This window comes from Erpetoichthys calabaricus, chromosome 15 (genome assembly GCF_900747795.2).
Source record: "Erpetoichthys calabaricus chromosome 15, fErpCal1.3, whole genome shotgun sequence".
In the NCBI taxonomy this organism is placed as follows: Eukaryota; Metazoa; Chordata; class Cladistia; order Polypteriformes; family Polypteridae; genus Erpetoichthys; species Erpetoichthys calabaricus.
Window position 1 is genome coordinate 27,787,128 of NC_041408.2, and position 26,191 is coordinate 27,813,318.

Sequence of the window (26,191 nt, forward strand, 5' to 3'; positions counted from 1 at the left end):
TTTGACTTGATAAACGAGCGAGGTCTTGCAGTACGAATAGTATATACACGCTTTGTCTGCTGAGCGTCATGTGATCTCAACTAAGCTGATGGTTCTTCTCTCTCTCTCTCGCTGCGGGATTGTGGGCAGTCATCTCCTATTCTCCATCTGAGTCGGCATGCCTCACTCATATCGTCAACATCCGTACGAGCGTATACTATTTACTACAGCATTGTGGGTGTGTGTGCATGCGTGCGTGTGTGTGTGCTGTGACATGTGAGACCCCGTCTTGCACCCCAAAACACGAAGCTGAGTCTCAGTACTTTAGCAACACCAGCCTTATTCCGCTTGAAACAGCAACAGCGCGGTTATTTATTGTAGCAGGATCTGCCACTCTCCTATACACAGACACAGTAGTCAGACAGGGTCGTGGCCAAGTAGTAGCCTACTGTGCCCTGCGCATTTATAATGTTCCTTTTTCCTTGTATCACCCATCGACAGGCAGGCGCTTATAGCATGTCCGCGATCTTTTCGGATTCACTTTTACGGTGAACTGCTACAGCGCTGGGAGACTGCGATTGCTTTGGGAAGCTCTTCCGCGTGTCATCCCGTTGGGTGGAATCCCACAAGAGTTTAGAAACTCACTCACACCAGCCATGATTCTTTTCAAAGGTAAAGTGCAGGTTAATTTGTTTTATGTATTTTTACTTTATATTTTGTATTAATCATTTTTATATGAATAGTTTTTTGATTTGTGGAACGAATCATCTGAGTTTCCATTATTTCTTATGGGGAAATTCACTTTGATATACGAGTGCTTTGGACTACGAGCACGTTTCCGGAACGAATTATGCTCGCAAACCGAGGTTCCACTGTACCTTTAAGAGATTTCTCTGAAATTATTACAACACAAGTTAAACAGAACCGATGTCAATAATTCTTTTGCGCTCCTCTTACACTCCTTCTACAAACCCCAGCAAGCATTGTCCACCTCCTCCCGACTCTGACTCTGCTATGGATATGAGATGTCCCCCTCTTTTAATATGAACCCAGGAGCAGTTCTGGTGTACAACAGAGCATTGTGGAAGCATTTCCGGTTCAGATGGAAGCCTCTCAAAGAGGGGACAGTTCTCCCCAGCAATTCCCACTGGTAGTCCCAGCAGGACTACAATTCCCAACATACCCTGCAGGTGTATGCGTGGGTGTACCATCCCAGGAGTGTTACCACCTAGAGTTTTCCCCAATCCATTCAAGTTGTAGCTCTCTCCAGGAACAGGCACACCCTCCAATGTGGCTGGAACCTCGGTCCAATGCCATCTCCCATTATAGTATGTATATGTATGTGTAATTGAGTATATATGTAAACAAGGCAATTAGGCTCACAAGCCATAGTGATATATTGATTAATAGTTATTCATTATTCTCATTTCTGCAGCAACCTCTTTGGCAGAATCTCTATAAATCAATACCATTTTATTGATGGATCACAACAAGGAGCTCTATGTGTAGATAAAAACTGCAGCCAAAACTGCTCCTAACTACACAAATCACCAGCCCAGCTACACACGAGAGTACCAAGTAGTCACCCTTTGATTAGAACCCCAGTGCTGCCGCCACGCAGGATCTGAGGACATCTAAGATGATAAATGATATGGAATGAGACAGCATGAGGCAAGGGTGAGTCAAGTATTAGCTTCAGTTGTATGGAATGTGGACAGATATGATAACCGTAACACAGAAAAAGGAAAAGACCACAATAACATGGCAGATCCAGTTTCACTCACACCCCACGTGCCATTTGTCTCCGACACTCATACTAATACCACTGAGCTCCTGGGGCACACGTGAACTGAAAGTGCCATATCCATCATCTCAAATTATGAGACAGATTTAGGAAAAGGTTAAGTAATGGAAAAGTAAAACTGTCAACTCACTTCGACGGAAGCGAAAGTAGAAGCGAATTTTGATTGTGACATGTGGCCTCCAGAGTCCATCTTAGTAAACTGTTTTTCTTTCTCTTCATTCCTGTACTACACTGACCTTTGAACCAAGTGTGCTCTAATTCTTTGTCTGCCCTCATCAGATAAACACAGGCCAAGCAGATGGGACACCTGGACTGGATCTAAATGTGGCTGAAGCCTGGGACCTGGGTTACACAGGAAGAGGAGTAACCATTGCAATCATGGATGATGGTAAGAGAGGCTTCTAACTTGACATTATTGTACAGTAGTGTCACTGGTGAGAACCATATACTTTATTACAATGACTGTATCGCCCAAACTATATCTAACTATTATGCTCACATTATTTCTTCCAATGAAAGCAACACCAAGTTATTGTTTTCACTGCTTAATAATATCACACCACCCCCAGATTCTTTACCTTCTCACCTTTACTCAACTGATTTTTGCAATTCCCTTATGTCCTTTTTTAATGAAAAAATCCAGAAGATTCATCAGTTTCTCGGTACGGATTCCTCCAGTACTTCATTTGAATTTCACCCACCAACTCACTCATTTTCCACTTTTCAGCTTCCTACTTTCTCAGAAATCTCAGATCTTGTCTGTAAGTCTAAGCCATCCATCTGTCAACTGGACCCCCTCCCTACAGTTCTGGTCAAAGCCTGCCTCCCCTCTCTGGTCCCTCTTATTTCTGCTATAATCCACTCTTCTCTCACTACTTGTACTGTTCCTTCATCTTTTAAAACTGCTGCAATAACCCCAATACTGAAAAAACCTGGAACCGATCCGACTAATTTCAGTAATTTTCGTTTTATTTCTAATCTACCCTTCATTTCCAAAATTCTTGAAAAAAATAGTGACTATTCAACTTCATTCTCATTTATCTCAAAATAATCTGTATGAACAGTTCCAGTTTGGTTTTCACCCCCTCCACAGTACAGAAACGGCACATAAAAATGACTAATGACCTCCTTATGGCAGCTGATTCTGGTTTAATTCCTATTCTCATCCTCCTTGATCTGAGTGCAGCCATTGATAACTCTTTGTCAAACTACTCTTCTCAATAGGTTATCTTCGATTGGCATTACCCACACTCCACTGGATTGGTTCAGATCCTACCTCTCAGGCCACAATCAGTTTGTTCAGCTTAAAACTTTCACATCCCAACCCACCGCTGTCACTTCAGGTGGGCTCTGTCCTGGGGCCCCTCCTTTTCATTATTTACCTCCTTCCCCTTGGTAATATCTTTCGTAAATATAACATTAGCTTCCACTGTTATGCTGATGACACCCAGCTCTATCTCACTAGCAAACCTACTGCTTCCTTTCCACCCTCCGCACTTATTGATTGCATAGCAGAAATCAAATCCTGGTTTTCTTCAAATTTTCTTTAATTAAATAACAAGTGACAAAATGGAGGTTCTTCTCATTGGCACAAAATCAACTTTATCCAAAACTGATCATTTTTCATTTGTTATTCCTTCCCCACAGGTTAAAAGTCTGGGTGTCATCCTTGACAGTACTTTATCCTTACAGTCCCACATCAATAACATCTCCTGGTCTGCATATTTCCAATTCTGTAACATTAATCGTATTCGTCCCTCCCTCACTCCCCACACCACTGCTATCCTTGTTCATAGCCTTGTCACTTCTGGTCTGGATTATTGCAATTCTCTTTTCTTTGGTTTTTATCGCAAATCTCTTTATAAGCTTCAACTGGTCCAGAATTCAGCTGCCCACATCATTACTAGAACCCCCTCTATTCACCATATCACTCCCGTTTTGCAGCAGCTTCATTGGCATCCAGTTAAGTTCTGCATTCAATTCAAAATTCTCCTGTTAACTTTTAAGGCTCTCCACAACATTGCCCCTCCATATTTGTCGGACCTCCTCCATGTTGCCATTCCCTCCCGTACCCTTAGATCCTCTTCCTCCATCCACTTGACTGTCCCCTTCGTCCGTCGTACCACCACGGGGAAGAGAGCATTCAGTTGCTCTGCTCCCCAGCTCTGGAACTCACTACCATCTGAGCTTAGAAATATTGAATCATTTTCACTTTTTCAGATCTAAACTTAAAACTCATTTGTTTAAGGCTGCTTTTTCTCATTGATTACAATTGCTCCATCTGATTTTAATTTTTGTATTTTAGAGTTGTTTATAATCTGTGTTTTATCTATTGTTTGGTGTCCTTGAGTGTTTAGAAAGGCGCCTACAAATAAATAAAATGTATTATTATTAAATCACTCCACATGACTGAGCAGACTTCTAAGATCTGCTGCATCAGCGAGGGTATCAGTTTACACATCACACCAAGGAGTTCCTCTAGCTCCCAAGCCAAGTGGACTTCCACCTGCAAGTGTACATCTTATGCAACAGTAGGCTCTCATTTTTGCTCTCCATTGCTCCACTCACACAGAGCAAATCCAGATGACACAACAATTTGTCACTGCCCAGGAATTCACTCAGGGTGTCAACCCTCCATTTAACTGCTCATCCTCCCTCAGACAACAGTAGTGGAACTCAAGCCTACGCACTCCTAAACATCCAAGCAAACTGCCTCCTAACGGTCAACAATCTTCTTAAGTGTTGGAAGAACTAAGGGCTGCTGACCCACAGAATCACTGTCATGGGTTCTCATAAAGTCATTGGCCATACTGGGTTTGACATTTATTTCTTGTCATGCTGGCACGTGGTCACAACATGTAGGAACAAAACACACCCCAATACCCCATTTAACAAGTGGGCACTCAAAACCACGTCTTAAGTGAGAAGAAAAGCAATCATACATTCTGAACACCCCCCCCCCCCATATACTTGTCTGTCAGACCCAGCTACATTAATGCCCGCCCTGGCACATGTGACAGCAAATTCAATGGCTGTCTACACCCAGTAGTTTCCCATTAGTAACTCACAATGGACTGCTGAGTTGCAGAGCCCAGGCTGATTTTTAACAGATACAGCTCATGATAATCTGGCCATTACTGCATAAAGTCATATATAATAAAATCCCAGCCTCTTTATAAGCAGAGGCAATATAATAAAAATAAATGAATAACAGTAATTATAATAAATTGTTCCCAGCGCCATTTGAGAGGTTTCACAAGTGAATGCTATCAATGACAGAGAATTGGCAGCGGAAAACAAGAAGGCGGTAGTTGGTGGGGTTTCGGCCGGATGGGGGGGGGGGGGGGGGGGGGGATGTGGGGGGTGTTGCAAGCTATTTTTATATCTGATATTCAGTCGCTGCTGCAGTGCTGGCACTGGGCATCTCAGCTGATTTCCAAGATTTAGAACTGAATACAACCATGGCACTGGCATCTGTCAGTTTTAATAGTCAGAGCAGAAGAGATGAAGAGCCGCCTCAGCACTCCGGCTCATCCGATCCCTTTTCATCCAGGATTGATTGGTTGTGCTTAACACTCAAGCAATGCTGCTGAACATGTCCAGGAAGAAGAGTTATTTAGAAATCCTCCCAAGTGGACAGCGCACAACTTCTGAATGCTCAGGATGCAAATTGTGTTCCTCTCACGGGATCACGGTGCCAGTTTTTGAACATTATAAACATGCTAAGACATGGTTCCCAATCTGTCTTGTTGCTAAGCAGCTGAAGGGCTGCTGTTCAGTTCTATAAATTATTTATGAGTGGGATTCTGTAATAGCACTGAGCGGCTGGAGGGATGATCTGATGAATAACAGGGCAAAAGGTCAGAAGGGGAGGATTAATTGGGGCACATCAGTTTCAGAATGCAGAGCAGAAGCCCTGCTAACAGTCGTCCTGCCAATGGCGCCACTGACGCACCACCAGCTTCTTTCTCACCTCTGTCTTCTCCTACAGTGGATCTTCTGTGAGATAGGAGACTGCAGAGACAGATGTTGCGAGGCCTAAATGTAATAATTTCACTTAAATGAGTAAATCTAAAGAATTTCACTGAATATAAATTCAATACAACCTACAGTGCTCTCCATAATGTTTGGGACAAAGACACATTTTTCCTTGATGTACCCCTCTGCTCCACAGTTTAAAATCCATCCATCCATCCATTTTCCAACCCGCTGAATCCGAACACAGGGTCACGGGGGTCTGCTGGAGCCAATCCCAGCCAACACAGGGCACAAGGCAGGAACCAATCCTGGGCAGGGTGCCAACCCACCGCAGGACACACACAAACACACCCACCACACACTAGGGCCAATTCAGAATCACCAGTCTACCTAACTTGCATGTCTTTGGACTGTGGGAGGAACCCACGCAGACACGGGGAGAACATGCAAACTCCACGCAGGGAGGACCCGGAAAACGAACCCAGGTCCCCAGGTCTCCCAACTGCGAGGCAGCAGCGCTACCCACTGCGCCACCGTGCCACCCAGTTTAAAATTACAAATCAAACAATTCAGACGTGATTACAGTACACATTGCAGACTTTCATTTAAGGGATTTGGCACATATTTCAGTCACACAGTGTAGAAATGGCAACACTTTTTCTACACAGTCCCCCCACTTCAGGTCACCATAATGTTTGGGACAACTGCCATCACAGGTGTTTGGGATTCAATGCTTCATAAGATACCTCAGCTTGCTTTTACCCTTTGGAATCTGTAGTTCCTATTGTTCAACACGAGGACAAGAGCTGTGACAATGAAAGTCAAAGACGCCATTATGAGGCTGAAAAACAAGAATAAAAGCATTTGAGACATCAGTAAAACTTCAGGGTTACATAACTGTCTGGAATATCTTTAAGAAGAAAGAACACACTGGTGACTTAACATCTTAACAACTAAAGAAACTGAACAACTTATTTATAAGTCTAGACAGCATTACTATGAACACGGAGAAAAAGCTAATAAGCTTTTAGCTCAACAAATTCATAAACAAGAAGTTCACAATGCAATACCAGTAATCACCAACAAGAATGGAGAAGAAATCATCGACCATAATAAAATAATGCACACATTTAGAGATTACTATAAGTCTTTATATTCCACTGAGCCCAAAGAAGACAACACGCAATCTAATGCATTTCTGGATAATTCACAAATACCACAAATAGATGCTTTAAGTGCTGAGGAACTAGATAAACCTCTAACGCTAACAGAATTACTAGACGCTATAAAGTCACTACAAAGCGGGAAATCATCAGGCCCTGATGGTTACCCCGTAGAGTTTTATAAGAAATTCTCCACTCAGCTAGCTCCACTCTTATTGGTAACATTTACAGAAGCTAAAGACCACCAAATACTACCTCAAACATTTCGACAAGCATTAATCACCGTCTTTCCTAAACAAAATAAGGACTTGTTACAATGTGCATCATATAGACCAATTTCACTCCTGAATAATGATGTTAAGATACTCTCAAAAATCCTAGCTAGAAGGATGGAGAAAGTGCTGCCCTCGGTAATATCACAAGATCAAACTGGATTTATTAAAGGCCGACATCTATCTTCAAATCTCCGACGCTTGTTTAATGTTATATATTCACCAGCAAAATCAAACACCCCAGAGATATTACTATCATTAGACGCAGAAAAGGCATTTGACATGATCGAATGGAATTACCTTTTCACTGCATTGGAGAAATTTGGGTTTGGCCCGAATATTTGTGCTTGGATTAAACTACTGTATACCAGTCCAGAAGCTTCAGTTTGTATTAATAAAATTTGCTCAGACTACTTTAAACTAGAACGTGGTACCAGACAAGGATGTCCCTTGTCGCCACTGTTGTTTGCAATCGCTATTGAACCACTGGCGGTTCACTGCCGAAATTCTCATCAGATAAAGGGGATTGTCAGAGAAGGACTGGAACAGAAAATTTCTTTATATGCAGATGATATGGTCTTATATATATCGGACCCAGAAAACACTGTCCCTGCTGTTTTAACAGCACTAACAGAATTTCAAAAGATATCTGGTCTTAGAATTAATCTGAATAAAAGTATACTCTTTCCAGTGAACTCACAAGCATATAATAATAAATTAGACACCCTACCTTTTACCATAGCAGATCAGTTTAAATACCTAGGGGTAAATATCACAAGTAAACATAAAGCTCTTTATCAACAAAATTTTGGCGTCTGTATGGAAAAAATTAAGCAAGACTTGCATAGATGGTCAACCCTTCATCTCACTCTAGCCGGAAGAATTAACATCGTTAAGATGAATATCCTTCCTAAACTTCTCTTTTTATTTCAAAACATTTCAATATATATCAATAAATCGTTTTTTAAACAGTTAGATTCAATAATAACCTCATTCATTTGGAACTCAAAACACCCACGTATCCGAAGAGCGACCCTACAAAGACCTCAGGCAGAAGGTGGCATGGCTTTACCTAATTTTCAGTTTTATTACTGGGCAGCAAACATACAAGCCATAAAAACCTGGACACAAATAAATGCACATACACAGGCTTGGTCTGCAATAGAAGTAAAATCCTGTAGTACTTCTTTATATTCCCTGCTCTGCTCTCCAATAAATGAAAGTTATCGCAAATATACTAATAACCCAATTGTGCTTTACTCACTCAGAATATGGAACCAAATTAGGAAGCATTTTAAGATGGAAAATCTTTTATCAGTGGCACCTCTGCAAGGGAACCACCTCTTTCAACCTTCGCAAGTATATCCAGTTTTTAATACCTGGAAAAGTTTTGGGATTAAAATGCTCAGAGATCTTTATATAGACAACATATTTACATCTTTTGAACAATTACGTTCAAAATTTAACCTCCCAGCTACACATTTCTTTTACTATCTTCAAATTAGAAATTTTGTTAAACAGAAATTGCCCGATTTCCCCCACCTTGCACCCTCCACAATGCTGGAAAAAATACTGCTCAATTCCGAGGAAACAAACACTATTTCCGCAATATATAAAATCTTATTAGAGTCCCTACCTTTCAAAGATCCAAGAGGACATTGGGAAGAAGATCTCTTAATCAATATATCAGAAAAGGAGTGGAAGGTAGCAAAGCAGAGAATTCACTCGAGTTCTATATGCGCAAAGCATAGAATTATTCAACTAAAAATTATATATCGAGCTCATCTGTCTCGCTTAAAACTGTCCAAAATGTTTCCAGGCCAGGATCCAACCTGCGAGCGCTGCAACCAAGCTCCTGCCTCACTGGGTCACATGTTTTGGGCCTGCACCAAACTAACATCATTTTGGACAAAAATTTTTAAGTGCCTCTCAGACAGCCTTGGTATCACAATCCCTCCTAACCCACTAACAGCTGTGTTTGGTGTCCTTCCAGATGGACTTGAATTGGAGAAGGACAAACAAACGGTGATCGCATTCACTACACTCTTGGCACGCAGACTTATTTTGTTAAATTGGAAGAATCCTAATTCTCCTCTTATAAGTCAGTGGGAAACTGATGTTTTATATTATTTGAAATTGGAAAAAATCAAATTTTCAGTTAGAGGATCTGTACAAAATTTTTTCAAAACTTGGCAGGATTTAATCAATATTATTTTAGAATAAGAGAATTAACTATTATTGCATTTAACTCCCTTCTCCATCTCTTATTTATATAGATATTTACTTCTCCCCTTCTTTTGTCTAATGTTGCCTTATTAAAAAGCTTAAAGCAATTTTCCTTTAGCTAAGCTCTCCTTCTCAGGGGTGGGGTTTGATTTGTCTTCAAATTTGTTGGGTTATAAATTGATCTGTTTGTATGGAATGATTACAATGAAAATTAATAAAATAAAAATATTAAAAAAAAAAAAAAAAAGAACACACTGGTGAGCTCGGTAATCACAAAGGGACTGGTAGGCCAAGGAAGACCTCCACTGCTAACGACAGGAGAATCCTCACTAGGGCAAAGAAAATGCCCCAAATGCCTGTCTGAACGGTCGATGTGGACTATCTGCAGAAGACGTCATGAACAGAAACACAGAGGCCACACTACAAGATACAAACCACTAGTTAGCCACACAAACAGGATGTCCAGATTACAGTTTGAGGAAAAGGACTTAAAAGAGCCTGCAGAATTCTGGGAAAAGGTCTTGTGGACAGATGAGTCAAAGACGAACCTGATCAGAGTGATGACAAGAGCAAAGTGTGGAAATGAAAAGGAACTGCCCGAGATCCAAAGCAGACCACCTCATCTGTTAAACATGGTGCTGGCCGTGTTCTGGCTTGGTCATGTATGGCTGCCACAGTTCCTGGCACACTCCTCTTCACTAATGATGGAACTGCTGACGGCCATGGCACAATGAAATCTGAGGTGCATAGAAACTTCTGATCTGCTCAAGTTCAGTAAATGGCTCCAAACTGATTGGACGGCGCTTCATACTTCAACAAGGTACAGATCCAAACATACTGCTGAGGCAGCACAGGAGTTTATCAGAGCTACAAAATGGAAAATTCTTCAATGGCCAAACCAGTCACCAAATTTCAATGCAATTGAGCAGGCCTTCTGTATATTGAACAGAAAACTTAAGGAGACAAGTCCCCCAGGAGCTGAAGATGGCTGCATTAGAGGCTTGGCAGAGCATCACAAGAGGAGACCCCCAGCACCTGGTGATGTCTGTGAATCACAGATTTCAGACAGTCATTACATGTGAGGGACTTGCGACAAAGAACTAAATATGACAGCAGCTTTAATAGACCTGCCATTGCTGTGTCCCTAACATTATGGTGCTCTGAAATTGGGGGAACCCTGTAGACAAAGTGTTGTGTGACCAAAATGTGTGGGAATCCCCTTAACTGAGAATCTGTATCTGAATGGCTTGCTTTGTAATTTTAAATTGTGGAGCAGAGGGGTAAATTAAGGAAAAATTAGTCTCTTTCTCCTGCGGTGGATTGGCACCCTGCCCGGGATTAGTTCCTGCCTTGTGCCCTGTGTTGGCTGGGATTGGCTCCAGCAGACCCCCGTGACCCTGTGTTCGGATTCAGTGGGTTGGAAAATGGATGGATGGATAGTCTCTTTCCCAAACATTATGGAGGGCACTGTATATGTCTCCTTTATCACAAGGAGCTACTAAATGTATACTAGCATAAGAACTAGTGGAAAGGACTGAAGAACCTCAGAACATACTTTAAAAGTCAAATATCACCCCAGCCTACCTTATCTCTGATGCTGGCAGTACCTTAACACCCACCTTAAAAGTGGGTACATTTCTTTCTGTCTGTCTGCCTGTTAGTCTGTCCAGTTGCCATGTCTCAGTCATTCCAAAAGATGCCATATCACAAACATTTTTAGTAAAAAACTGCACCAGATGATGCATCACAAACATTAACTCTGCGTTCACGAATCCCATCCCAAATGGCGTATAACAGACACATATGCAAGGCATGGTGCACTGCAAACGTGAACACTGAGGTTCACGCTGATTGCTTTCAATTCATCCCATTTTAGATGAGTTCCACTACTAGTTCTCATGCCGGAAGCTGTCTGGCAACCTGTGGTGAGTATCATGAAGTGTATTACTTGGCTATCATTGAGATCTGCTGTACTGTTGCATTACAAACACTCCATTAGCAGTGACCTTTCGTAAGGAAGGTAACACAGTAATAGCCAGTGCATCACAAACCCACTGCTAAGTGAGCAGCTCAGCACTACTATGCTGATTCTCACTTTTTGCTACAATGGCGCTGTGAAGTGAATCATGCTGCCACATTAGTAAGTTATTTGTCATCTTTGACTGGGCTCTTGGGTAATGATGCTGACTGAACCCAACTTGAACTGCACAAAAGGTCACTGAACCCCCCTGGTCAGTAGCTTTCTCTGGGATTCCATGTGCTTGCTACTTACTTGACATTTACTAAATCAAGATGATAAATGGAAGATAAAAAACAAAACATATTACTCATTGCTATTCCATAAGTAAATTTATACAAAGACAAGCTGTGCTACCTGCCTAAGATGGGTTTGAAGTCGAAGTAACCAACAGACCTCAGCGTTAACATTTGCAGTGCACCATGCCTTATATATGTCTCTGTTATATGCCTTTTGGGATGGGATTTGTAAAAGCAGAGTTAATGTTTGTGATGCGCCATCTGTTGGAATGACAAAAGCAATGCTTTTTATTACTAAAAATGTTTGTGATGCGCCGTCTATTAGAATGACAGAGACATAGCAACCGGATGGACACATAAACAGACACACAGACACATATCCTTTTATTAAAGTGGATAAATAAGTCCATGTCATTTCATTGTGCTCCACAGTTCTTTAATACACATTAGGTTTAAACAGTTGTTGATTCCCCTTGACAAGTGAACAGCTTGTTACTCTGAAAGTTTAGAATGCAAGACCCCACTTCCGTACCATCATTCCACTCCACAGAGCAGAAGCAGATGGAGATGCAGTGACTCACTACCACAGCCAGCCATTCTGCTCCCCTTTGCCTGGGATGCAGAATTTTAACTCTTCAACAGAAGCTTAGATTAATGTAATGAGCCTGAGTGTTCACTTTGACAAATAAAGTTAATGCACTTTTAATGACTAAAATACAAGTCCAGTTCACTGTGTAGAGGATGTTGCACTCCTTCAGTCCTATGACAGACAGCAGGAATGGGCGGATAAATCTCATACCGTTACTTTGCAGGAAGGCCTGTGTAGTGGTGCAGTGGAAGGGCAGGGTGGGGACAGGCTGCCAAGAGTACATGCTCCTCTGACACATTGGGTGGCAGCATTCCTGGGCCATTATGCCCATTTACAGGCCTGCAGAGCATGCTGGGAGTTGCATGTCCGTGGATGCTGACAGGGGGAGCTGCTAGAGAGGACTGTCCATACTTTGTTGGGAGAGTTGGGAGAGGAGTTGGACTAAGATCACTCAGGAGGAGCGGAGGGAAAGTGACGAGTGTTATAGTTGTGTACTGGAGAGAGATTGAGACCTGTGTAAGGTACTGTAAAATAAAATCAAAGGTTTACATCACAACTGTCAAAAAGGTTTGGAGGCTGTGAGACACCCCTACAGGTCACAGTCCCTGAACAGTTTGCACACTAATTCCACTTTATTCCACTTCTCAATGGAAAACAAACAAGATGTTAAAACAATTTATATGATAAAGAATTAGTTAAGAATTCACACAAAACATTAAAAGGCGTCCTTAAGTGCAGAACACTGAAGCAGTTTGTCAAAAACTTACAGTATGAGTTATCATACCTGCATAGTTATACCTGCATTTTTATCACTCTTTAATTTATTGTTTTTTATCAGTATGCTGCTGCTGCTGGAGTATGTGAATTTCCCCTTGGGATTAATAAAGTATCTATCTATCTATCTATCTATCTATCTATCTATCTATCTATCTATCTATCTATCTATCTATCTATCTATCTATCTATCTATCTATCTATCTATCTATCTATCTATCTATCTATCTATCACACAGTGCCTTTCATATCTATCTATCTATCTATCTATCTATCTATCTATCTATCTATCTATCTATCTATCTATCTATCTATCTATCTATCTATCTATCTATCTATCTATCTATCTAGTATGTTGCACACATCAACAAATGCACTTTTATACTTAGATATATACAGGCAGCTCCATAAAGATTTGGACTGTGACACGTTTTTCAGAATTTTGGCCTTGCACACCGGCACAGTGGACCTGAAACCCAGCACTAGGAGATGGCCGTGGGTTAACACTTCAGGTAGTCATTGACTGTAAAGGAATTTCAAGCAAATATTGAAAATGATCATTATATTCATGACCAGGTTAGTTTGTTCAAATACTTTAGAGCCCCTGAAAATCGGGGGGCTGAGGCTATGGAGAAAAATGTCTGTCATTTAAATGGCTCATACGATATTTTTGGTAAACCCCTTAAATTAAAGCTGAAAGGCTACACTTCAAACACATGATGATTGCTTTGTTTCAAATCCATTGTGGTGTCGGACTGAACCAAAATTATTAAAATTGCCTCACTGTCCAAATACTTATGGACCTGACTGTACAAACACATATGTACCATACACTGCTTGAATTCTTTTTTCCCCAGTGGTTCACATTTACATGCAACACTTTCAACAACCAGTGTGGTTAAAATCTGACATGCGTCTCCTGTCATGGTATCACTTCAAGCCTCTGTCGTCATCAAGAAAACATGTAAAGACCAACTGTAATGAAAGAGAAGATGAATGGTGGCAAAAGAAGCAAATGCCCTCCTTAAGGCCAACCTCACAGGTGGCACAGTGGTAGTGCTGCTGCTTTGCAGTACGGAGATTGTGGGTTCGATTCCTGGGTCCTCCCTGTGTGGAGAGCGCTTTGAGTAGTGAGAAAAGTGTTATATAAATGTAAAGAATTATTATTATTATTAACTTTAAGGAACTTACAGTATATTGTAGCAAATGCATGTTGCTTTTAGAGAAGATCTGCCCTGTCCAGGCTTCATGTCTGACTGTGAATTTCCCCTTGGGATTAATAAAGTATCTATCTATCTATCTATCTATCTATCTATCTATCTATCTATCTATCTATCTATCTATCTATCTATCTATCTATCTATCTATCTATCTATCTATCTATCTATCTATCTATCTATCTATCTATCTATCTATCTATCTGATTTCATTTTGACCAAAGTTTAGCACTACTAAGAATTAAAGGCTTAAAATGAAAAGCTCTCTTCTTTTATATATTATTTAAAGTCAGTGTCAGAGAAAACCTGTTTTCAGTTATTCTCAGTTGTGTGGCCAAGTGATTAAGGCACCGAACGGTCAAGCATGTGTCCTCAGGCCCTTGGAGTGTGTGCTACAGAGGGTGCCATTTCACCTACAAATGCTGAAGCAGAAACAATTGCGGTTGGAATTTGTAAGCCATTTTGGAGGAATCTGCCAGATGAATGTGCTTATGCTGTAATTCCCAATCACTAGGTAGGAACCAAAAGAAAAAGAGAACAAGCAGAAGAAAGGAAGCTTCTGGACAGAACTATTGGGCTCCATGATATGGCGTGTAGTTCAGCAGTGCAGGAGCTTCTCTGGCTTCTCTGGGTTGGTAGATGCTGTTTGAGCACATGAAAAGTAATCGCAGGAATAAAATTTACGAGACCACATTTTTTGTTGCCCCATGCATTCAGAACAACAAAACCATAAAAAATGGTCTGACTTTCCACCATAAGCTGCTCTCCAACACCTTACATGGTGTGCACAATCAATGCACTATACAAATTAGAACTTCCAACAGACAAACAGGTAGACTACAGTTTTGGGGTAAAGAGAAGAGAAGTGGAATGCTAAGTAAACTGTACAAGATCATCATCACAACTATTAGATTTGACACATCCCATGGCGAAGAGAAGGCCGAGCTCCGGTCCCAGTAAGCCCACACAGTGCTTGAACATTTGGACTGCACTCTCTAATGGTTTCCTGTTTCTCTTCCTGCAGGAATCGACTACCTACACCCTGATCTGGCCTCCAATTACGTAAGTACCTAAGGCTAGCGGGCATGCAGCCAGAGAGTGGAGGCTGAAGCCTGGGAGACATGCTGTTCTTTTTGCTCAACGTGTAGTAGATAAAGAGAGAATGTTCTGACGTAGTAGTGGGTGCTTTCAGGCTCCGCAGCTGTTTAACCTTAATCTGATGTGGTTTGACAATTCGTTCATTCTTTTGTTTTGCCGCGATCACTTTCTTCTACCTTTTTCTCATTGAGAATGTAGGAAAGGAAAATTAATTATGACTTGTCCAACCAGGGACAGTCATATTGTTGGGGGGGGGGGGGGGGGGGGATTTAACTTGTCAATCAATTATTGGTTTTGCGTTTGTCAATGCCAGTAACTGACTAAATAAATCGGTAAGGCTCCTACTTTATTTACTTTACCCTTCTCTGTCTCCACTTGTTGGACTTGTATCAAGGTAACTGCAACACACTTGTTTTAAGAAACAGAATTGAACAATGTATTGATTAACACAAGGATTGCAGAAATATACCGCAAGTATATATATATATATATTATATTGTGATCCTTCAGGGGTCATACCACTCACCAAACCACAAGTTCAAAACAGCACACCTTTATTCTTTAGTGGGGAAGCATCTTTTTCTTGCTTCCCACTTCACCACACAGTATACAGCACCAAATATAAATACACAAAGTCTTTTCTTCTTCTTCTCTCTCCCTCTCTCTACTTTGCCTCCTCTCCTCTTCACAAGTGTTGTCCTCCACCACCCGACATTGGCTCACTGATTGGTGGTGAGGCGGCTCCTTTAATAGCACACCCAGAAGTGCTCCAGGTGTTTCTCAACCTTCTACTGGCTGACTGTGGTGGAAGAGGTACCTCCAAGGACCCAGTAGCACCTGCAGCACCCCCTGGCAGCACCCATGGAGCCCAACAGGACTGTCCCAAACTACAAGTTCCAACATCCCCTGCGGGGATCCGTGGTGCTGTAGCAACCCAGGGGGGCTCCTCTCTAGTGTCTTGAGGGAGATAATGTCCTGAATACAGTCTCTCTCTCTGTTCTTCCACCCAGCTGGCGTCCCGTCACAATATACTGATGTATAAGACAAAACGCAGACAAGTTAGACAAACATATAACATAGAAGAGGCTGGCTGTTTACTGGTACTTAGAGTTCTAATTTTTCTTGGCACAGATGAACAGTTTTATGACACCAAGGTGATGTCCGATGTTGTGTGGAGTTGTTACTTTGCATTGGAAGTCACTCTTTCCCTTTGCTGCATTATCCTTTGTCTGGGGTGTGCTCTGCTTTTCTCAGTTAAGCTCTTTGCTGTGTCATCTGCATTACTGTTTCTGGCACATGAGTTTAGATGCAGAAGTCCCTTTCTTGAAGTCAGACTGGCACACAGCTTTGGCTTGGCAAGCTGTATCTCAGCTTTCGAGTCCACAAAGACAAGAGGATTCAGCTCCTCCAGGAAGAGAACAGTTCATCTGGATTTTTTTAGTTTCAGAGAGAAGGTTTCAGAAGGTCATTTTGCAGATTTCAATTCCTTGAGAGAATTCCAGAGAAGATGCCCTGAGAGATATCCAGAGAATATGCTCAGGTGAAATGAGTGTAACTACTTTATGAAGAAAGATGGAACCTCTCCTGATTGGATGAAAGTTACTTCCAGTCACAAAATCAGGGTCTTCTCATAGGCGAGTTCTTCTGTCCATCCCAGTTGTCATTCCTTGAACTATAGCTCTTTACTCATGCTTGAGTCCATTTTGTACTTTTTGACTCAAGAAGTTTGCAAAGGGGCCCCTGGAGTGATTTCAGTTCAACTCTGATTTACACCTTTATTATCAGATGGAGTCCAGGCAGATCCTGATACAAGTCGGAGTACAGTTGCCTAGTTTGGGATGCCGCAAGCTGGATGTTTGTTAAATCCGCTGCCCTAAGAGGCCTGGTGTTCCACTAAAGCTTAGCAGAATGGGCAATTCCCACTTTGCCCTACCAGGATGTCCTGGTTTTGCACAGATATCAACGGATGCTTTCCCGTAATGAGTCTGCTGGATCATGTGCATCAATCTGTGATGTAGTAGATGGCAGTTTATGTAAGAATGAGTGGTTGCCATTAGCATTCATCTGATCTTTATGACTGATAAAGTAAAGACTATCATGTTTTTTCAAAGAAATCTTTAATATAAATAAAGATTTCAGGTTTTCCACTTTGCTGGTTCTTGACTTTGAGTTTTGGTGTGTCCTGTTTATGAAAGTTTGACCTCTGTCCATTTAACATTTTGGATTGCTGGAGTTGTGAAACAGTAGTAATGCAGGCATCCAAAAGAAATGTTGAGGTGCCAGCTGGGACACCCTGTTTACTTACAAGATAACAGGCACTTGATGGTAGACAGCCTTAGCTGTAGGCTAAGACAACGTTGGTGATAGAAGCAGTCAAGTTTTAAGGTAGGAGCTCCATCTCGCAGCTTACTCATCTCCCAAATGAGACGTCTCCTGCCAGGAGCCCCTGATTTTATAGCTTGTGTCAGTTGTCCTCACAGGGCAAATGGGAGAGAAGGTGGTTAGCGATTGCACCCCCTGGTGTCCTGGGGTGGTAGCGCTTACTTTTGATGAGCCAAGAAGGTACCCCTCTGACGTGACACTTATTAGCAATACTATTCTATACCCATTTCTGAATCGATATATTATCTAAGCCAGCAGGCCACTTCTAGAAGCTTATGGCACTTCCAAATCTTAAGGAGCTTTATAGACAATTCACAAGGAAAAGTTCAGACCAAACCAGTAACCTTCTGCCTGTCAGTCATCACTCAGTCCACCATTATCATTAATGAAAGAGATGAGAAGGCCTGAAGAAAGCGTGTCTCTTCCAAACTGAAAGGGAGTGGAAATAAAGGCTTGTTGACTTTCTAATTTTGTAATTTCTCACTTGTCAGGTTCTCGCCCAAATGTAAATATTTGACTTCAAGTTAGAAATGTAAATTTCGGCTCATTTAATATGTGCCACCTTGCCAGCAACCCATTAGGGATGGACTCCTAGTAGCCGGCAAATATCAAGGCAGTTAAATGGCCTGGAAAGTCCATGAACAGTCTTCTTAAGGGTAGTTGACTAATCAATATCAAAAATGTCCTTTCCTTTGTCACCTATAAGGGAGTCCTGGGGATGATTATCACTCAACTTCCCATCTTGGATCAGCTGTCATTAGCTGGTGTTTTTGCTTTCATTTACTCTCAACTCAGCCTACACAATGAATCAGACTTTTCACTTTATGCCCAATAGACATTGGACACCCTGAGCAGTGCCGCCATGTCACCTCAAGCAAATCTCAAGTTTCCTTTCAGTTCTTAATAACCAGAACAAGGAAGCCATGGCCACTCTGACTGACTTTTGAATTTTAACAAACACACAACCTGAAAGCTTCTCGCTGCATCGACAGGTTAAATTATGGTTTCTGTGGAAGCATAAAACTCAAGCCGCACCTCACAAAGTAAAGGTTTTCGGGGGAATTTCCTTCATTTTCATTGTCTTCACATAGAAAACCACAGACACATGGAGTTAATGACTATGCTAGGGTCCTTCAAAACTCAACTTGATGTCATCTTAGAAAAATTCAGTGGATAGGATTGGTGAGCTTGGTTGGGCTGAATGGCCTGTTCTTGTCAACATTTCTCTAATGTTCTAATATGCAAGGAGAAATCAAAGCAAAAGAGGGGCAAATGGGGAGAAACATTCACGGGGGTGCATTTCACATGAAATGATTTGTGCAAAATGCTGTGGCCTTATTGACATTTTGTAGGCAGTCCCTCAAATGTCCCACAAAAGTAGCATAGGTGATAACTTCTTGAATCTCAGGGCCGTTGACAGTGATTTTGAGAAAATCTGAATTGCATCGCCTCACCTGATTGCCCTGTTTGAAGAGTACCATAATGACAAGACACATGTGATGATTCTGTCTGTCAGAGTGGGGTCTTATTAAAGGCAACAGCACCACCCTTATTGTTCTTTACACTTGTGTGCTCTTTCTCATTTCAGAATGCAGAAGCCAGCTATGATTTTAGCAGCAACGACCCGTATCCCTACCCTCGCTACACAAACGACTGGTTTAACAGGTAAGTCCTGCTAAAGGCCTGCAAACTGCAGACCCTGTACCCATCAAGCACAGCCTTAATGCATGGCTTTGGAGAGTAAAAAAGAAAAACAAAACACTTGACCTTTCTTAGCTCTACTTTTCGTTTAAGTGACTCTCTACTCTGTCCTCACGCCAAGCTAAGTGATCTGTTAAAAGTTTTAAATGGATTTAGTTAGCAGAGAGCGAGCGTGTGTGTGTTTCTGTGTGTATAGTTTCGATTGATACCTTTATCCAAGGCACCTCAGGATACGTAATAACTGTTTGCAGATGTTTTTTACAGCAGCTGAAGTGATTTCCCAGGGTCACACAGGCAGGCAGGTGGGAACTGAACGGGCAGCCTTCAGTGTGTTAGCCACCACATGTCTTCTACCAGTCAAACGTTTCGGCCCACCTAGAAATGTTCATGTTTTTGACAGAAATTGATTTACTTTTTAGAAAGAGACCATTAAATTGAATTAAAAACATAGCCAAGCCATTGCAAGTGTTTCTAATGGCTTTTACAGTTTGAAGTTAGTCTTTTTCCTCTTCATCTTTTCACCATTCTTCAAACCTTCTCCATACAGCTTAGTCCTGCACCTCCCTTTCCTTCAGATCTTCTTTTACTTTGTGCATCCACCTCTGCTTTCACTTCCCTCATTTTCTCTCCCTCTTTACTTCCATCCCCATCACTCTTCTGCCCACACATCCATACCACTTTCCTGTACTTTTTTAGATATCTCTCCCACTTTTGTTGTACCTCTGATTGTCTTATTCTGTCCTTTTCTGTCACACACCACACATCTCTGCCACATCTAACTTCTCCTCCTGTGATCCCTTTACTGCCCACGACTCAGCTCCTTATGGTGCCAGCCTTAGTGTCAGGAAGGGCATCCGGCTGTAAAACTTTAGCCAAAACCTTAATGATGCAATCAGCTTCAGAAAGCTGCTTGAAATGAATGATTTTTAATTTATTATTCACATATGACTCCAAAGACCCATTTTCAGCAGACATTCCCCCAGTGTCCTAATAATAATTCTATGCATTTATATAGCACTTTTTTTTCCTCACTACTCAAAGTGCTGAGCAATTGCAGGTTAAGGGCCTTGCTCAAGGGCCCAACAGAGTAAAGTCCCGATTGGCATTGACAGGATTTGAACCGGCAACCTTCCGATTGCCAGTGCAGACCCCTAGCCTCAGAGCCACCACTCTGACCTAAGGATATCACGTATTAGTCGAGGTATAGCTGCCATTCTTGAGAGACCATCTATCAGAAATTATTGCAGGGATCCGGGTTCGAATCCCGCTTATGGAACATTGCTGAATGGAAGAATATATCTCTAAAATATTTTTTTTTTAAACTATCTCTTCAACGAACGGTGCTTTGAATTCTACTTTGCAGATTTAGTTGTTTATTTTTCTTTTTTGATTAAACAAAAACTGTTTAATGAATACAACAACAAAATGTTATGTTGTTGTTGTTGTTTAATGAATGATTGATTTGTTAACGAACACATGGACAACAAGCATAGTTAAAATCACAATTAAACAAACTGCCTGCAAATTCTATTGAATCATAATTATAACAAATAATAACGCATTTCACTTACTTATATAGCACCTTTACCATGGTCTCAGACGGCCGCACAGGTAATCAAGAGGGGTACAATAAAAATGAAAGCACAATAAGTATTAATAAACAATAGTTCACAGCCTTGTGTTTGTACATGTTTATAAAATTTGGAAAGTAATATATTCTAGTTGATGCTGACATTTAATTAATTTGAAGTAGGTAAAAATAAATATTTGGAAATATTGCAAAGGGAAATGTTTATATACTTATAGTAAATAGCACACACACCATTTAGTTAATTATATATATCTTCTTCTTATTCATTCGGCTGCTCCCGTTAGGGGTTGCCACAGCAGATCATCTTATATATATTGTGGGGATCAGCCCGGACACAGACAGGTAGACATGTTGATTCACCACACACGTTTATTTACACTAATATTTACAACAGTAGTGAGCACAATACCCAGTGCCGCAGCACCAATCACCCCTTCAGTCCTGGCCACAACACAATGCCTTCTCTCAGTCTCTGGTCCGCCTCCACTCCTCTCCACCAAGCTTCGTTTACTTCCTCCCGACTCTTGCCCCTGACTGTAGGGAGGCGGCCCCTTTTATTCACCCCGGAAGGACTCCAGGTGCTTCCTGAGGGTTTCTGTAGCCACACCCCTGTGTGGCGGAAGCTCTGCCGGTATATCCGGAAGTCCTCCGGGTGTCCCCAATATTCTTCCCCCTAGTACTTCCGGGTGTGGCAGAAGTACTGAGGTCCAGGGCTCCCAAGGCATCGGGGCGCCCCCTGGTGGTGACGGGCCCCTACAGGGTTGAGCTTCCATGCTCTGTACCCATGGCCCCCAAAGCAACCAGGGCGGACACCCCCTCGTGTTCTGGAGGAGGCACAAGCCCTCCTCTTGTCCTCCTGAGCATCCCGTCCGGGTAGGAACCCCAGCCGGGTGCCACAATATATATATATGCTGTTGGGCGGCACGGTGGCGCAGTGGGTAGCGCTGCTGCCTCGCAGTTGGGAGATCTGGGGACCTGCGTTCGATTCCCGGGTCCTCCCTGCGTGGAGTTTGCATGTTCTCCCCGTGTCTGCGTGGGTTTCCTCCGGGCGCTCCAGTTTCCTCCCACAGTCCAAAGACATGCAGGTTAGGTGGATTGGCGATTCTAAATTGGCCCTAGTGTGTGCTTGGTGTGTTTGTGTGTGTCCTGCGGTGAGTTGGTACCCTGCCCAGGATTGTTTCCTGCCTTGTGCCCTGTGTTGGCTGGGATTGGCTCCAGCAGACCCCCGTGACCCTGTGTTCGGATTCAGCGGGTTGGAAAATGGATGGATGGATGGATATTTATACATTATTACATCAGTCTTTACACGTTTTGAACACATACTTAATAAATGTAATAAACTGCACCAAGAATGGTTAAAAATCATTCAAAAAATGTGTACATGAATGTAAATATATCTGCACAAACTGACACTCGTGAGTAACATTTTTAGAAAGTTCAAAATAAAATGCAAATCGCAAAGCGTCTGTGTGCTGACTCGAGCAAGCTTTTGCAGAATACATTAACTGTTCTGGTAGCCAACACGAGCCGTGATTCGCCAATTCTTGGTAGCCAACCGAGCCGTCATTGGTCAATTCTTGGTAGCCGATACGGGCTGCGATTGGCCCGAGCTTTCAATTCTTGGTAGAATTTTGGTAGCAGAAAGCGATCTGATTGGTTTTCGCTACCAAGAATTACCTCGACTCATGGCTGCTCGGGGGCGGCAAAAGGTCAACCTCCTTAGCTTACCTTTAGATAGTAATTTTAAAGGCTAATTGGTTATTAGAGAAACCTTTGTAGTTGCATTGCCACCACTGGGGCCTGTTATTCTGTTCACTTGGATTGCAAGGTACTGGCATTCCTAAAGTTCATTCTTCATTCAAACATGGACAAACTGAAGTAGCTATCATAAAAAATATATCAGTTTATTGTTTTTTGAAGAATAAAGGTTATTCCATATGACAGATTGTCAAGAAACTGAAGATTTCATATAAAAGTTCTTATTACTGTCTTGAGAGAAAAAGACTAACTGGATCTGACTAGGAGAGAAGAAGAAGGGGAAGGAGAATAAGAACACCAGAGTCTGTATTTTAAGAAACCAACACCATTCTAGTTTGCAATTGGCTTCTTCCTTAAATACACACCAAATGCCAGTGTCATCTGAAACAGAGTAAAGACGATTCCAGGATGCTGGCCTTAGAGGTAGAGTTTCAAAGAAAAAGCCGTATCTGAAACTGGCAAATGGAAGAAAATATTAAAGTCAAAGAACACAGACAGTGGTCTGAAGATGACTGGTAAAGCATAATATGGTCAGCAAACTGCTGTCATCTTTTCTCTGCTCTAGATGACACTGGCATTTACTGTGTATTGTAATGGCAAGAGAAGACCAAGAAAAAGGTTTGAGGTAGCCACTGTGTATACTTGAATAGCAAATGCAACAAAACAACACAATGAGTAGCCTTACAAGACAGAGTCTAAACCAGAACTGAAACAAGAGAGAGGAGGTATGGCGGCTTTATAAGGGAGAGACAGGAAGAGGCGTGTTGGTTAGGCTGCATCCAGAAGTACATCAGGCAGGGGGTTGGGAGAGGAATCTAGAGAGGACCTGGAAGTGCTGTTAAGTAGGTTATCATTCTGAGGATCTGTAGAGGAAGGAGAAAAAGTGTCAGTGCGCACTGCCAACCCCTGATCTGGCGTAACGACACATTTAGTCCAGCCGAGAGACTGCCTCCCATGCACACGTGTGTGACAGTATTTAAAGAAGAACCTAACTGAAGACCAGTAAGGTGTTCACTTCTCACACTATACACTCTTACTTATCCTCTTGTAGCAGGTGTGCATCTGGGCCTTCCCCTGCTTAGTCCCAGTTAGTTCTCTCAAAACAGTAATAGACACCTTTGTATGAAATGTTCATACTATGGGCCAAAGAGCACAGACATTGGACAGAAGATGACTGGGAAAGCATAATATGGTATGCATCCTGGAATCGTCTTTTCTCTGTTGAAGATGACACTGGCGTTTGGTGTGTATTTGAAGAAGAACCCAAATGAGGACCTGCAAGGTGTTTTTTCTCTCACTACATACTCTGATGTTTTTATCCTCTTGTGCTGTTTTCCCACTCAGCCTTCCCTTTCTTTTTCTACTCTGGTTAAGTCCATTATGCCCTCTTCTCTTAAGACAGTAATAGCCACCTTTGCAGGAAGTATTCAGTTTCTTGGCAATCCATCACATGGAATAATGTTAACTCTACAAAAAATACAAATAGACAGACATGTTTCTTGAGAATGAAGTCTCACTTTCTAACCCAGAAATGAACTTTGGGAATGCCAGTACCTTGCAGCTCAAGTGAACAGAATGACAGATTTCAGTGGTGCTAATGCAATTACAAATGTTTCTCTAATAACTGTTTAGCATTTAAAATGACTAGTAGCTCAGGTTGGATGGTTTGCAGACAAAGTCAGAGAGGCGAAATTGCATTGGTTGGTTTGGACGTGTGCAGAAGAGAGATGCTAAGTATATTGGGAGAAGGATGCTAAGGATAGAGCTGCCAGGTAAGAGGAACAGAGGAAGGCCTAAGAGAAGGTTTATGGATGTGGTGAGAGAGGTCATGTAGGTGATGGGTGTGACAGAACAAGATGCAGAGGACAGAAAAATATGGAAGAAGATGATCCGCTGTGGCAACCCCTAACGTGAGCAGCCGAAAGAAGAAGAACTAGAATTTAAGGATAAACTCAGGGCAGAATTGGCACTCTAGCCACCAGAAAAACCTCACAGTGGTTCCATTCCATCTGAACTTGTGTGGTGTTGAGGTGTCACCCGTTGCATGGCTACACTTGGTTCCCAATCTGGGATTCAGAGTTAGTTCATCATGTGGTGGGTGTGGCAGTGCGCTGTATCAGCACCTGCTCCTAAACTTTCTCTCCTCAGGGCGTTGACCATTAGGGTACCAAAGGAATGGCTGCTGAAAAAGGGGTTTTGCTATCATATGTGAATAATAAATTAGAAATGAGTAATTTCAAGCATGCGGATGGCTGGCACCCTGCCCGGGGTTTGTTTCCTACCTTGCTCCCTGTGTTGGCTGGGATTGGCTCCAGCAGACCCCCGTGACCCTGTAGTTAGGATATATGATGTAGCTGGATAATGGATGGATGGATAATTTCAAGCAATAAAAGCCAATATATATACTAGTAATGTGTTGACTATGTGTTTACATCAATTTAATGGTATCTTGATTAAGAAAGTATCCATTTCTATCAAAAACATGAACATTTCTTTTTGTGTGCAGTGCACCTAAGATCTGAATGCCACCTAGAACCCAATGGAGTTAGGAAATGATTATTATGGTTTCCTTTGGGGACAGTAACTAAGGTTCAGCTGGTGCACAGCTATGTCCATTGCTTTGTACGTTTAAGCACCCTAATGGTCAATTAAAGAGCACTCAATTAATTGACTGTCAGCTAGTCCTCTCCCCTCCTGGTCCTATTCTTTGTGACTTATTCCCATGACGGCCTATTGGAAGCTCATTCCACAGAGTTTCAGGAGTTAAAAGTTTAATACAAGTAGCGTATTCCATTAGCTCGTTGTTGCTTTCATAAAGTGGCATTAATTGTGGAAAGTGTGAGGCCTGAAGAAATAACTCTTAGGGTTTTTCCACTAAAACAGCAGCTCTGGCAGAGAAGTGGTAGATTACTTACTCGTGGAAGTCATTTGCCTCAAGTTCATTTTAATGATTTAGCTTTCTGTGAAGCAGCTTCAGGCCGACTTCGGCTTTATAATTAAACCTGTGTTAACGGGCTGATCTCTCACTGCCATCCTGGCAACCAAATGAAGGTGATTTTTTTTCCTTGCAAGCCCTAAATGTTGCTTCTACTGGGAGGATAAGGTGCTTCTTTATGCTGCAGAGTGCTTGGCCCCTGCTGACATCTGCAACAGCAAAGTCGGTTAGAAACACACAAAGAAAAGAGAGCTGTCATGCCTTAGTGACGGAAAAATGTCAGGCGTTTAACAATCAGACCCCAGCAGAAAAGAAGTGATGGCAGTCATCATCTCAAAAGCCTTTTGAAAAGAAACATCTGTCGGGAAACCTTTCCATACAAAAGCTGTCAGAGCAACCACTTTGCAAAACAATCAGAAGGAGTGCAGGAGGGAATACAGGTGGCTGCGTGGCACCATCACAAAAGTA

At 42.0% G+C, this 26,191-nt stretch overlaps 1 protein-coding gene across 1 annotated transcript in view; it reads left to right on the forward strand.

The window, feature by feature from the left end:
- pcsk2 (proprotein convertase subtilisin/kexin type 2) overlaps nucleotides 1–26,191 on the forward strand; it is a 176,405-nt gene that overhangs the window by 84,793 nt on the left and 65,421 nt on the right. Inside the window, exons 4-6 of the mRNA XM_028820415.2 lie at nucleotides 2,063–2,171; nucleotides 15,283–15,320; nucleotides 19,327–19,403. Of these exons, the coding sequence (XP_028676248.1) occupies nucleotides 2,063–2,171; nucleotides 15,283–15,320; nucleotides 19,327–19,403 (224 nt within the window). The remainder of the gene's footprint in view (nucleotides 1–2,062; nucleotides 2,172–15,282; nucleotides 15,321–19,326; nucleotides 19,404–26,191) is intronic.